General features: G+C 39.6%; 4 protein-coding genes across 9 annotated transcripts; 1 reads left to right on the top strand and 3 right to left on the bottom strand.

The window, feature by feature from the left end:
• Positions 1–117: 117 nt before the first annotated feature.
• Positions 118–4,401, bottom strand: LOC9307680 (transcription factor GTE9). Of its 3 annotated transcripts, none has more exons than XM_021020555.1 (11): positions 4,157–4,400; positions 2,808–3,990; positions 2,677–2,725; positions 2,483–2,590; positions 2,038–2,081; positions 1,677–1,743; positions 1,516–1,596; positions 1,312–1,427; positions 1,158–1,224; positions 906–1,048; positions 118–712 (listed from the first exon to the last, which is right to left on the bottom strand). In XM_021020555.1, exons 2-11 carry the CDS (start codon positions 3,927–3,929, stop codon positions 443–445), a joined length of 2,067 nt encoding a protein of 688 aa, XP_020876214.1. In that variant the 5' UTR covers positions 3,930–3,990; positions 4,157–4,400; the 3' UTR covers positions 118–442. The 3 variants fall into 3 exon arrangements, with proteins under 3 accessions (XP_020876214.1, XP_020876215.1, XP_020876216.1); XM_021020556.1 differs by having other exon boundaries at positions 4,161–4,400; XM_021020557.1 differs by lacking the exon at positions 2,483–2,590 and having other exon boundaries at positions 4,157–4,401.
• LOC110227891 lies at positions 4,069–4,776 on the top strand. Its single transcript, XM_021023850.1, is given in 3 exon segments — positions 4,069–4,104; positions 4,106–4,252; positions 4,696–4,776. Coding segments are annotated over 3 exon segments (264 nt in total).
• LOC9307679 (ribulose-1,5 bisphosphate carboxylase/oxygenase large subunit N-methyltransferase, chloroplastic) lies at positions 4,570–8,111 on the bottom strand. Of its 4 annotated transcripts, none has more exons than XR_002330945.1 (13): positions 7,514–8,111; positions 7,320–7,395; positions 6,942–7,147; positions 6,773–6,859; positions 6,568–6,660; positions 6,199–6,353; positions 6,030–6,114; positions 5,846–5,932; positions 5,648–5,767; positions 5,379–5,480; positions 5,120–5,291; positions 4,868–5,040; positions 4,570–4,749 (listed from the first exon to the last, which is right to left on the bottom strand). XR_002330945.1 is itself a non-coding variant. In XM_021020559.1 (12 exons), the coding sequence occupies exons 1-11, from the start codon at positions 7,883–7,885 to the stop codon at positions 5,124–5,126; spliced, it is 1,551 nt and encodes a 516-aa protein (XP_020876218.1). In that variant the 5' UTR covers positions 7,886–8,034; the 3' UTR covers positions 4,570–4,749; positions 5,120–5,123. The 4 variants fall into 4 exon arrangements, 2 of the variants coding, with proteins under 2 accessions (XP_020876218.1, XP_020876217.1); XR_002330943.1 differs by having other exon boundaries at positions 4,954–5,040; positions 7,514–8,034; XM_021020559.1 differs by lacking the exon at positions 4,868–5,040 and having other exon boundaries at positions 7,514–8,034.
• A 178-nt stretch (positions 8,112–8,289) lies between these two features.
• Positions 8,290–11,254, bottom strand: LOC9309727 (COP9 signalosome complex subunit 3). The gene is made up of 11 exons (XM_002871563.2): positions 10,955–11,254; positions 10,625–10,740; positions 10,284–10,530; positions 10,091–10,148; positions 9,913–10,002; positions 9,641–9,706; positions 9,397–9,486; positions 9,148–9,306; positions 8,935–9,056; positions 8,635–8,707; positions 8,290–8,544 (listed from the first exon to the last, which is right to left on the bottom strand). Exons 1-11 carry the CDS (start codon positions 11,149–11,151, stop codon positions 8,473–8,475), a joined length of 1,290 nt encoding a protein of 429 aa, XP_002871609.1. The 5' UTR covers positions 11,152–11,254; the 3' UTR covers positions 8,290–8,472.
• Positions 11,255–11,918: the final 664 nt, after the last annotated feature.

The following is an 11,918-nucleotide window of genomic DNA, read 5'->3' as shown; positions in this document are numbered from 1 at the left end:
CCGACTTTTGTTTTTATTTGCAACAGAAAATATAAAATACCCATTTCCATCTAAAACGGCCTCGTATTAGGTGTAAGGCTCTTTTCTTATTGATTTGTTGCATAATGAAGTCTTTACTGTTACACCCGAATCGTCAGTTTCATAATAGACTGAAGAGAGTACTCACACCAACATCACACAACACAACGCAAAGAACAAAAAAACTCTTTCACAAGAACCCATTTCTCACGATCATTCCAAGCAAAACTTAACTCATGAATGATTATGTCTACACACTCAGTACCAATCCAATCCTCCTCAGTCACACTTCACTGAACGGCCCTCTCTACTTGGCTACTGTATCGGACACAGTAGAAGCTTTTTTTAGGGATTCTGGATTCTTGATTCGGGATTTAGAATTCAGATAATTCTATTGTTTGACTTTGTTGATCTGCACACAAGCTCAATCAATCTCTCCCTCTTCTATATCAATTCCAGGGGCTGGCGAAGTGAGCGGATCAGCCTCCTCATCATCCTCATCCTGTTTCATAAATAGCCCAAGCTGCTCCAAAGGATTACTACCCCCAAAACTGAAACTACGCAACCCATCATGCGACACATCAGGCCCATCCTCCTCTATTGCATCTGTCAAATGGTCTGTGTCGACTGTTTTGAGCAGTTCTAGATCCTTGAGAAACTTTGCGTTCTCGTTGAGTTCAACCGACTGTTCCATCTGCACCAATTACCATGAAAACTTACGTTTCAGTGAAACAACGGGACTAAATATTTCATTTTTCTTAACTACCTATTCTGATTCTTAATCATAGAGTTCATCCATTATAATATAGTAATGACTATTTCATTCAGCTGCTATGAAATAAAATGATTCAGGAAATATCTTTCAACGCTGCAATGAACATCTTTACCTCCATCAATGCCTGGCGCGCTGCTTCTCTTTCAAGCTCCAGCTTTCTCTTAGCCTCAGCCGCAGCTTCAGCTGCAGCTTGTGCCTCAGCTTTTCTACGAGCTTCTTCAGCTGCCTTGGCTTCTGCTTGTAATCGCGCTTTCTCTGTAAAGAAAGGGCACATATTATTGATTTAGGTTGCAGTATGCTTTTATCACTTAGAAGTGGTAAATGTCACCAATTACAGTTGAACTAGCAAATCAAGGAAGCAAACCTTTCTTCTTTTGAAGCTCGAGTTCTTCTCTCTCACGCTGGAGCTTCTCTGGGTCTCGCAGGTCATTCTGATCTCAGGAACACATACAATTTAAGAAAAATTAATTCAAAGGTCGAAAAGGACCCAGAACAGTGGGTTGGAGCGCACAACAAACCTGGTTAAGAGGTTTCTCTCGGGCTTTCAAAATTATGTCTGCAAATCGATTCTTCAAAAAAGCAGCCCTGTAGATCTTTTCAGGAGGTAGTTGCTTCTCAGTCTGAGCACTATTTCCTAGTGTATTAAAGGGTCAAGGTCAAGAGTGAGATGCCACCTCAGACAGAAGAGCAGAAACATTTTTCTGCCATACTCCTTTTCTTACCATCTTGCTGACAATCCGCCTCAACAGAACTTATTTTCTCCGGAGATGCACTTTCCAGCTGATCCAATACACCAACAGATGCTACTTGTAGAAAGTAACAAAACATAAGTTCCACACCAATAAACTAAACTTTTGACCACTAACAAAAAACATCCACTCACATCCTCTTGTTGGGGAAGCGCTTGTAGCTCCATCCAACATAGGTTCAAGATCCATGGTTCCAAGCCCCTGTATCAGCGCAGGACAGGAGCACGAAGAAACAATCAGGTTATCCTAACAAATCTGGGAATCATCAAGTAAGTTGATTTCTATGTATATCATGATTCAAACAGACTATGACATCCATTTCATATTGTTATGGTTCCACAACAGTAAAAAAATTGTGGTCCAAGAGTATATCCTCCATATCAAATTATATCAACTTTGTGACAAGGTAACAAAGACAACCACATCGACATATGCATTGTATCGCATCAAATCTCAGTTATTCATGTTTGCATGTTATTCCAGACAACTATATACCTTTGATGTCCTCGGTAAACCTGACACACTTTCCAAGCTATTACCTAGATTAAAACATCAAAAGAGGAGCAATCAGTAGTTAGTATGATCCAGGGGATAGTCTAATCACCATAAAATCAATAAAGTAAAAAAAAACAAAAGCCAACTTATTTTTAGTTAGTAAACAAGTGAATATGAAAGGCCTCCTACTTTCAAACTATTACACTAATATCAGTTGCTTTCATTTCACAGCAATAACCATAAGTCTCCAAGTAAAAAATGCAGAAGATAAAATAAGTGCGCTAGCAATGTTCACTGCATATCAACAACAATATGGCTTCAAGAGGCCACTTCTGACAAAATTTGAGGTCCCGAGGATATGAAATGAAAAATGTAACAACCATACCCGAACAAAAGTTCTATGGAGAACAAGAATGACAATATAAACAAGTAAAAGAAAAGATACCATTAGAGTTTCCTAACACCAGGTCCTTCTCTATCGTGACAGGAGAAATGCTTGATTTTGGGTGTTCATTTTTACCAATGTCAATAACCTCATCATCTAATTCACTCCCTAAAACGAATACAGTAAAAATTGTCAATCCGATTAAAGAGCTAAGCAGAAAATGTTATCAAACAACAAGCAGGCTGTGAACTAACCATCACAATGTTGCATTAATGAATTCCCTGGCACTGATCCATGCAGAAGCTGCAATAAATTAAAAAAATTCCCTATAAGCAGTGATGATGCAATTAAATGATTCAAACATGAGATATAGAAGAAGATATACCTCTATCTCACAGGGTTCAACACTTGATTTTTTGTTTTGGCTCTCACGCAAATGCTCGTCTAAGAGATCCCGCAACTGAAACAAGGCATGGTGACTGAGATCATTAATGTCAATCTCAATCTCATCATCACCAATCCCCCCTTCATTTGAGTTGTGGTCTCTCAAGAAATTTATTAATTGTGCCGGGAACTCAGTCAAGGACTCCAAATCCTTGCCGAGCTTGAGTCTATCCTCATCAGTCATAACCCGTTTGACAGGCTCTGAGACGTTCTCACAGTCTACTGCACTTGTCTTCCTCTTCTTAGCCATAGGCACAGGTATTACGATATGTTTTTCCTCGTGGGCATCTGAGTTACTCGGTTCGGTATGAACTTTAATTCCAGATAATTTCTTCTCGAGGGTCTTCCACCTCACTTCAAAAAACTTGCGAAGTGTATCTGCCATGACGAAAACATCATTACCAGGTGGATTGTAGGTCATTGCATTGCTGAAGGTAAGCCGCACATCAGCAGCAAACTCTGACGGACAGGAATATGTACCCGAAGTTAACTTATTCTTCACAGTTCCTAAATCCATTGGATGCTTAATAACATTAAAATAGTCAAGTATATTCAGCTTGACAACATCCACTGGAGTATTGAACACCCAACCATACTGATGTGACATCAATCGTTTTAAGAGCGCCTCACATTGCTTCATCAGAAGCATAACCGCAGTAGTGACAGGAGTCGGTTTAGCAGCAGCACTTAGAGGATTCACAGTCTTCCCTGGACCCGTGGAGCATCGCGACTTCCCAAAACTCTTGGCTCGAGTCAAACCACTTGCAGAAGAACTAGTGAGAGTCACTGATCTAGATATCTCGAAACTCTTTTGGAAAAACCTTATCTGTTCCAGCTCTTGTCTTAGCCTAAGAATCAACTCCTTCCTATCAGATGATGAAAGGCCAGACAAAGGTAATACCATTTTCGAGACACCAAAGGTATCACGGTCGTTATAGCCGAGCTTTCTTTTGGAACAATTAGAACCCTCAGAGGCACTAGGGCTATCAGATCCTTCATCGTAATCTCCACCGGGTGTCTCAAAACAATAATCTCCAGGGAAACCACCGTTTCTCACAGTCATATCGACGAAATTCTTAAATAGATTCCCTTATTCTAGCGTAGAGCTCCGGATCAGTCTAATCCTGTAGGAAACAAACCATCTTAGTATGACGGATTTACTTACAACTCTAAAACAGAAATCTCGATCCGATAGTAAATGGATGATTCAAAACCCTAAATTGAGCGATTCAAATCTTCGGATCGTCCGAGGGAAGTAAACACCAAAATCGCAAAAAGGAAGGAACTCACCGACTGAACTTGAGAGCAATTGATAAAATCGATGATCCAACTGAAGCAGAAAGGACAGAGAACCTAAGAAGAAGCGGAGGAGCAAAAACCCTACAAGTTTGATGTGGAAATAGATAAAAAGGCAGATGACGAAGACGACCGAGAAGTAGAGAGAGAAATATCTGTTTGTTTATATCTCTCTCGTCTCGTCTCTTCACTGTCTGGATTCCACACTTAACGGTGAAGCGGTTAACGAGATTCGGTACGAGAACACACAGGAACAATATATCAATATACACCGTCGGATTTTAATCGAACGCATTACGGTACTTCCAGCTTCCAATAGATATTTTTTAGATGCCAAGATTTTTGATGAGTCAACGCAATCTAAGAACCGCTTGCCGTTTTTGAAGCTTAAAAACTGTGAACCTCTCAAGATAAAATGCTCAATTTCATTTTTCATTTTTTTTGGAAATAACAACAAGGTTCAATCATGTCTGTAATTTACACTTTGGACAATGTGACTTAAGCTTCATTGTTGTAAGAAAAGACAATCATAGGCTGAAACATTTGCGTGTCATGCGACAGATAACGCTCCTAGTGCCCTTATCTACCTGCAATTGCAATTTGCAATGCATTAAAACTTTGAAATCAACTTCTGAATTCAGAAACCACAATAAAACCATCTATAAGGAGATAGATTTCGGCTTTGAAGCTAACAAGAAATCTTACAAAATCAAAATTAATTGGGAAACTTCCTAGTGTCATGTTTTTGGGCCGCAAAGGATCAGATCTAGACTTGTACACACAAAACTGACCATAGTTAAGCGACCGATTGTAATGATCAAGGACACAACCAAATATTACTCCTGCCATGTCCTACAAATTGCAGCTACAACACGAACCTGAACCAACATAGTTTTAGAAGGTCAGAATATATTAGTTATTATTTGCAAGATAGTGGGTTGGAAATGAAATGAGTGCCTTTTTATTTCAAGGAAGGAGCATATGGTGCTGGGCATGGAGAGATGGCTGTATCTGGTAACTGATTTAACAAATCGACTGTCGTCGTAAGGCATGCAGCTAGTATTTTCTTCTCCAATTGGACAAGCCGGGTTGCCACTCGCTTCCTAGGACTCAAACTAGGATCTGCCAACTATTGATTGGGAATTCTATAAATATCATGCAGGAAAACCCAAAAAATGTGTTCGATTTGTAGCAGTCACAAAGTCTAACGACATACCAATGCATCATCTTCTTTCGGAGTAGTAGGGTAGCCAGATAACCGTCTCATGAAGTAATTAGCAAGCTGATCTAGTACTGCTCTTTCCATACAGGGGCTCATCTACAAAAGAGCCAGAGAGTTAAACCTTTACAAGTGAGTAAACAACTTTATATGTAGAAGTAACATTGGAGGCCTCACATGTAGGGGCCGAGCATTTGATGCAATCAAGGGAATATCAAAAGATTACTTAGACAAAAGGTTTGTCAAGTCACTCATCCTCTACTTACCATACAAACTGGACCTTGGGACGAAATTACTGATTGCATTTCAGAAGGATCAGACATGTAACCCAACCGCAGGTAGGGAAGCATGTCTTGGACAGCTTCTCTTTCTTTTCCCACACGAACCTGAGGTGGATGCAAATCCAAAATCAGACAAACATCTCAAAGTAGACTTGTTGACATGGGAAAGTCACACGTTCATACCTGAAAAACTTGTTGGGATAATTTTCCGTTCCTTTGAGCAACCATTCTCTTGTCCTGATATTGAGGATCCTCAGTGTTCAATGCTGCCTGGAATGCATATGACGCATAAAACATGCAAATAGTGAGAAAATCACATCAACATTACACTAGTGTTTACAGTAATGCAACAAAGTTTCATAATTACCTCAACTATTATTCTATCATAAGGGTTATCTTCATCAACGAATCCATAGTTCAGAAGCAATTTCGCATTAGGTTGTGGCCCACACCTTCAAATGAGGAAATGCAAAGTATGAAAGATGGATCAGAATGAAAAAGCTAGCTGTCGGAAGCAATTTGGCTCACAGACGCACCAGACAACTATAGGATCCCCAGCCTTATATGGCCTATCTACCACGAGTTCAACAGCACCATCAACAGCAGTAAGCATTGCCTTGCAGTTGGAACAATAGGCCAACAACGGAGGACCAAGAGGAACCAAAGCAAACCGACGAGCCAAACCGACATTCTGAGTACAGGAAGAAGCATAAAAATCTAAATTAGAAGAAGCAACAAGCACAGCCTGACTAGTTGCTTATATGATGAGCTGCAAGCTAAACTTAAGATTCAGCTATAGAGTAATAGAGGTAAGACCATATTATTAAATTTAACTCTAGATATTCTTTCAAACACGGCAAGACATACAAGTTGTGAAGAGGGAATCCAAAAATAATGAAAATTACTTGTAAATGCACCACACAGGACTGAATGGCAACAAATGCCTGTTTGAAAATCTCAAATGAAAAAGCTTCAGTTGGTATGTCAAATGGGTATTGCTGCAAAACACAAATCACATGAGGTAAATCCACTGCCGCTGTTTAGAATTCCATATATCAATATGAAAAAAAAAAGCCGAAGTCTTAGGTAGCAAATATAGTGGTCAAACACCTGAAACAGAGATCCAGCCATAAACCAGACAGTGTCAAGCTCATTGTATTCTCTTTTGATCCCTTCAGCCCTCTCAAGAACTTCGGCCTGAACCATGTTAAAGGAGATCAATACTTAAAGAACCCAGCAGACTAGTTCATCACATGTGATGCATATACTAACGCAATACCTTGGTCGGACTACCAGTTAGGTAATCTAACTCAGCCTCTGACCACAGCAACGGGGATTCTGCGTCTAACTGACCTCTTCCCCTTTGACGATCAAGTTCTCTTATATAGGGATACCAAACTGATTTCTTCCCTTGTTTCTTCTCATACATCAAATACAAAGCTAAGCAAGCCAATTCAGACAATTTGTTCGTCGTCAACAGTTCAGCTGCATGAAAAATGGGGAGGTTATGGCTTCAGATAAGCATCAAAAATCCAATATCTCCACCCTCAAACTGCAACCATCTAAGAGAAATTTCAAAGTCTAATCCAAATACGATTGCGCATGATCAAAATAGTAGCTTTTTGGAATGGGAAACGTAATAGAGAATGTCTCATACCAATAGTCTCGTTTCCCAAAACTCTTTCTAGAGTGACCACCAGAGAATCAGGAACTGAAAACGCCACATCACCCTTCTGTAAAAAACAGGTTATTAGGACAGATTCACCATCAAATTCCTGGTAATTGAGAGTTTGAAAACCCAATAGAACTGTTTAAAAGCATATAAAACTGTTGAAATGCTAAGTCAACCACCTGAAGATCCTCACTAGCAGCAACATAATGTATGGGTTTATACTTCAGATCATGAGCTGGTCTCTCCTTGAGCAAAACCTTGCAAGGTGGCAACCCATTCTTATCCATCCAAAACTTCAAATCCTCGGAGTCATCTCCTTCCTTCTTGCTCGATACTTTGCTCTGCCTCTCGTCTTCCTTTGGTGAACCGCCCGCGACTAAAGTATCTGAGCTCGAAGCCGAAACGCACAAGCTTCTTAGAGGAACTGATCGCGATGAAGAGATCAATTTAGTGTTCCTCCACCGAGGGAGTGAAGAAACCCTAGAAAGTGGGAAAGAACGAATTGGAAGAGAGACGCATTTGGTATGGAAACATGTGATAACCCCTTCCATCGGAATTATCAATTCAAGATATTATGCCGAAACGTAAAGATTCTCCGGCGGCGATTCTGAGGATTTTGCTCTGTTCCTCTTTTGCGTTTTCTCAGATTATTTTTTTCATTGAGGATAAGAGAGGGAAATGAAGAAATCAGGTTGAAAACGAAATGGAGAAGATGCGACATAAAAAATGTGTAAACAAATAAAAAATATACGTGGCGCTTAGCGAGAAGGGGCCTGAAAGTAGCCCACCACAACGAAGAAGCCTATCAGATTACCCAAAACGACACGCAGTTTAAAGCATGTTTCATACGACGACGTTTTGTTTACTCTACCACAAAGGATAAAAGGCTCGCGTACATTATTAGCACGAGAAATACACAGTCAACTGGTCAACTGGTCAAGGGGAAATTTTAAAGTAAAGTAAAAATAAAAGATTTGCGGGAATGGTCTTCTCCTCTACTTGTTGGCCATTGTGACAAAAATATGAAACTTTTTAAACCAACAAAAATGAACAAAGAAATCAAAAGTAACATTCTCAAGATTCACAACTAAGGTTGTCTTTGAGCCAAGTTTTGTTGGTGCTCTTGGTCTTTTGCTCATTACATGGAGAACTTCTGGGGGACAGTATCAAAATCGTCTCCAAAGTCATACCTTTGTCTTTCCCTTCCAACCTGACAAAAATGTGTAGTCAAACGGCTTAGCCTGAGAAACATGGGTTCGAGGACAGAACAGTAGTCTAATGGAACATGGCATTAAGTTACCTTTCCCAAGTATAAAGGGTCACAGGATAAGCTCTCATCCATGGCTAAGAGATTCTTCGACAGCCCAATAGTCCTGAAAGTCATATCAAAACACAAAGCTTGTTTAATGCTACTACTTTACTTTGGCAAAACAGTCATCTCCATATCAACTTGATTCCAAGAAATAAAGAAAGGAGAATCAAATTTTCTCTTTTTCGTTTTCCCCAGAGAAAGCATGGTGGCTTAGGAGTTTCAACTTTCAAGCAATGAATCCCCCCCAAAAAAAAAGTATCACAACGACACTTGGTTCTGTAGACATACCTTTGTATAACAGAATCCATGACCTCGATCATCGCACTAGATTTGTACTGCTCAGGGTCCTCCAAGAATCTGACCATTCCGTCTTTCTGGTTGATAAGGGCATGTATCTGACCATCCTGGATCTGCAGGATTGTAAAGAAAAACATGATATTGTCCAACATACCAGTTAAAGTAATAAGCTAGCTTCCAAAAATCAAGTGTGGGACACGATACCATCTGAAGCACATGCATTTCCGCCTCCTTAGCATTACCAAGTTGGACCATGTTGGCTATATCTTGAAGCGACAAGGTCAAGTACTTCTGTGTCAATCTCAGAATGTTACGCTTGTAAAGAGATGACACTGCTTGCTTAACTAATCCAAGGTTCTTATCCTGAAATAGCATTTCGTCCAAGTTATAGAAGGGAATGGATATTATTAATATCAGTACAGAAACTATGGTGAATGTTTAGTGGAAATTTACATTTTCAAATTCTGTGCTCTTGGCCACAACCAATGCCTCAAGTTCACCAATCTTCCCGTCGTTGTAACAATTACCCAGTTCAATGTAAGGCTGAGAAAAGGGTGAACGATAAAATCATAAGCCTGTAAATAGATCTAGCTGGTATGGAGTACGAAACAACTGAAATCTTTGGACTGAAGTGAAAAAAAGGTCCAGCCTCCATTCAAACATGAAAAATACAACTAATGATACGGTTCAAACTTACTCCGGAAAAGGTCTTGAAGTTCCTCTGCGCTGCTGTAGAAGCACACTTGGGGAGACTGTTAGTAAACTGCACAAGTAAAAATTATACAAGATTATAAGAATAACATCATAAGATTAACCAATGCTTGAATTTAAAATCAGACACATGATGTAAATATGAAACCAACATTACTCAAAACATCCAGTGGATTCAGACTTGTGCAATATAATCGCTCCCACGACAGAAAACTAAATGTACTAAGAAAGTAAAAAAAATAAAGAACACAGCCTTACCTGCCCATTGTGAATGAGAGACACCAATATGTACTTTTTGTACGCCTCAAGGGCTATGGCATTGACTTGATGCATAGGAGCAGTCACAACCTGATACAAGTACTTAGATTAAGTTAAAACTAAAACAAAAGTCTTTGATGGATAAAAAGCATGTAAGAGAGAAAATCAAATGCCTTACATTGTAAAGAAGCTCTAATGCTTTCTGAAATCTCTTCAGTCCAATACATATCATTCCCCTGTCAAAAATCCAGGGATCAAGGACGAGAATAAGAAAATACTATAAAACAAACTCAACAGGATGGATTTAATGTATTAATACAACCATTGATCTAAGGAAAAAACACAGATATCAATGAGGAAAACTTGCTTACCCATAATAGCAATAGAGAAATAAGTCTCTTGGCTGGTCAACCTCCACGATATCATCACTAAGAATGGAGAAACCAGATTTGTACGATTTCGCCTGCAAACAGAGTTGAAGAAGATCTGGATGCAATGCAGTCAAACGTTTGGTGGAGACCTGAAGCTTCTGAACAGCGGTCAACAGAGGCCCTACCCCTCGCAAGGGATCTCTCAGTTCTAAAACATGATCTTTCAATCTCTTACAAAGAGATACAACTGCAAGATCAAAATAATAACATCATCCATCTCCCCAAAGAAAAAAAAAAACACTGAAAGACGAGATAATATCCAATTAAGTGTCAGTAATTACATTTATCGCTCGCCAAACGAATCTGCCCAGCATCACAAGAGTTGATGAACCGTGAAATTATCGGAATCTCATAAGAAGCTTTCTCCTTGGACACTGGACCACAAGTAAGAACCTCACTGTAACAATCAAACCATACAAAAAAAGTTCAAAGATCAGAAATCGAATAACATACACAATTCTCCTTGTAAAAACCTTCAAGCTAATCACAAACATCAAGTTCCAGTAACCAAAATCATCAATCAGCCTCAACGTATACACAAACTAGCAACAAAAACCCAATCTAGTAAGAGACATGAAAAATCCAAACATCTACGAATAGGTTAAACTCACAGGAAATACAGGTAACCGAGAGAGTGCTTCGAGGCGTCGAGCTGGTCAAGAGTAGAGAAATTAACATCTGGTTCGGCTCGGAGCGAGTCTTGAGCTCCTCTCAAAAGATCGTGTAGTGCGGATAAATCCTCTGAACTCGCCGATAAGCCTTGGATTGACGTTATCACAGCCTCCACCGAGTTCATAACTCCGATCATCTTCAATATGCAGACGAAAACAAAAAACCCTAATCGATCGCCTTTTTCTCCCTCTCAAAATCTTTTGCCAAACTGTTTGTTTAATTATGGAAAAACGGTCTATTTCCTCCCGAGAACTATCGTATCTGGCCAGATAAAGCCCGATCTTTGACCTCTGTCTATATACCCATAAAACGGAAGTTAAATGTTTATTTCCCCACCAATTGAAAGTTCGAGAGCTTAATGTCCATGAATCTTAAGTTCGATATTTAAAACCCCATAACGCTGGGTTTAATTGGTTTATTGTATACCAAACCGATGCTTTAACCAATTAAACCTAATTAGAACCAGCCTAAACCCAAATTACAACCCGTTTATGACTCATTACCCAAAAAAACAAATCGAAACCAAAAATTGAAACCAAAAATCGAAAATCCCCAAATTGCTCTCGACGAACCCTAGAATCCCCAAATCACTTTTCCCCAAATTTGATCGATGTCGTTAGTCCTTCACGACCCTGATCTTGTTGGTGATGTCGATCCCGAAGCTGAAGATAGAGATCAGTTTTAATGATAATTGATTCAAGAATAATGAAACTGAGGGTTGTCTTCATAAAACTGTTGCAGCACACTCTGATTAATGTTGTGACGATCCTGGTGGGCAACAAGTCGGATCTGAAGGACTTGAGAGAAGTGTCAACAGCGGAAGGGAAGTCATTGGCTGAAGCACAAGGTCTTTTCTTCATGGAGACATCGACTTTGGACTCATCAAACGTGGCAGCTGCGTTT

This window comes from Arabidopsis lyrata, assembly GCF_000004255.2.
Source record: "Arabidopsis lyrata subsp. lyrata unplaced genomic scaffold ARALYscaffold_6, whole genome shotgun sequence".
Classification (NCBI taxonomy): Eukaryota; Viridiplantae; Streptophyta; class Magnoliopsida; order Brassicales; family Brassicaceae; genus Arabidopsis; species Arabidopsis lyrata.
The sequence above is the reverse complement of the archived record's forward strand: the minus strand, read 5'-3'. Positions and strand labels throughout refer to the sequence as shown.

Excerpts from the sequence above, each read along its gene's own strand:
- LOC9307679 (XM_021020558.1), bottom strand. The coding sequence starts at position 7,885 with ATGGAAGGGGTTATCACATGTTTCCATACCAAATGCGTCTCTCTTCCA. Across the intron at positions 6,354-6,567 it reads CCTGTGTGGTGCATTTACAA|AATGTCGGTTTGGCTCGTCG; the intron begins GTAATTTTCATT and ends TCCTGTACTCAG. Across the intron at positions 5,933-6,029 it reads ATGATAGAATAATAGTTGAG|GCAGCATTGAACACTGAGGA; the intron begins GTAATTATGAAA and ends TATGCATTCCAG.
- LOC9307680 (XM_021020555.1), bottom strand. The coding sequence starts at position 3,929 with ATGACTGTGAGAAACGGTGGTTTCCCTGGAGATTATTGTTTTGAGACA. Across the intron at positions 1,744-2,037 it reads GTTTACCGAGGACATCAAAG|GGGCTTGGAACCATGGATCT; the intron begins GTATATAGTTGT and ends GCGCTGATACAG. Across the intron at positions 1,049-1,157 it reads CGAGCTTCAAAAGAAGAAAG|AGAAAGCGCGATTACAAGCA; the intron begins GTTTGCTTCCTT and ends CTTTCTTTACAG.
- LOC9309727 (XM_002871563.2), bottom strand. The coding sequence starts at position 11,151 with ATGATCGGAGTTATGAACTCGGTGGAGGCTGTGATAACGTCAATCCAA. Across the intron at positions 10,741-10,954 it reads CTCGGTTACCTGTATTTCCT|TGAGGTTCTTACTTGTGGTC; the intron begins GTGAGTTTAACC and ends TGATTGTTACAG. Across the intron at positions 9,307-9,396 it reads AGAGCACAGAATTTGAAAAT|GATAAGAACCTTGGATTAGT; the intron begins GTAAATTTCCAC and ends ATGCTATTTCAG.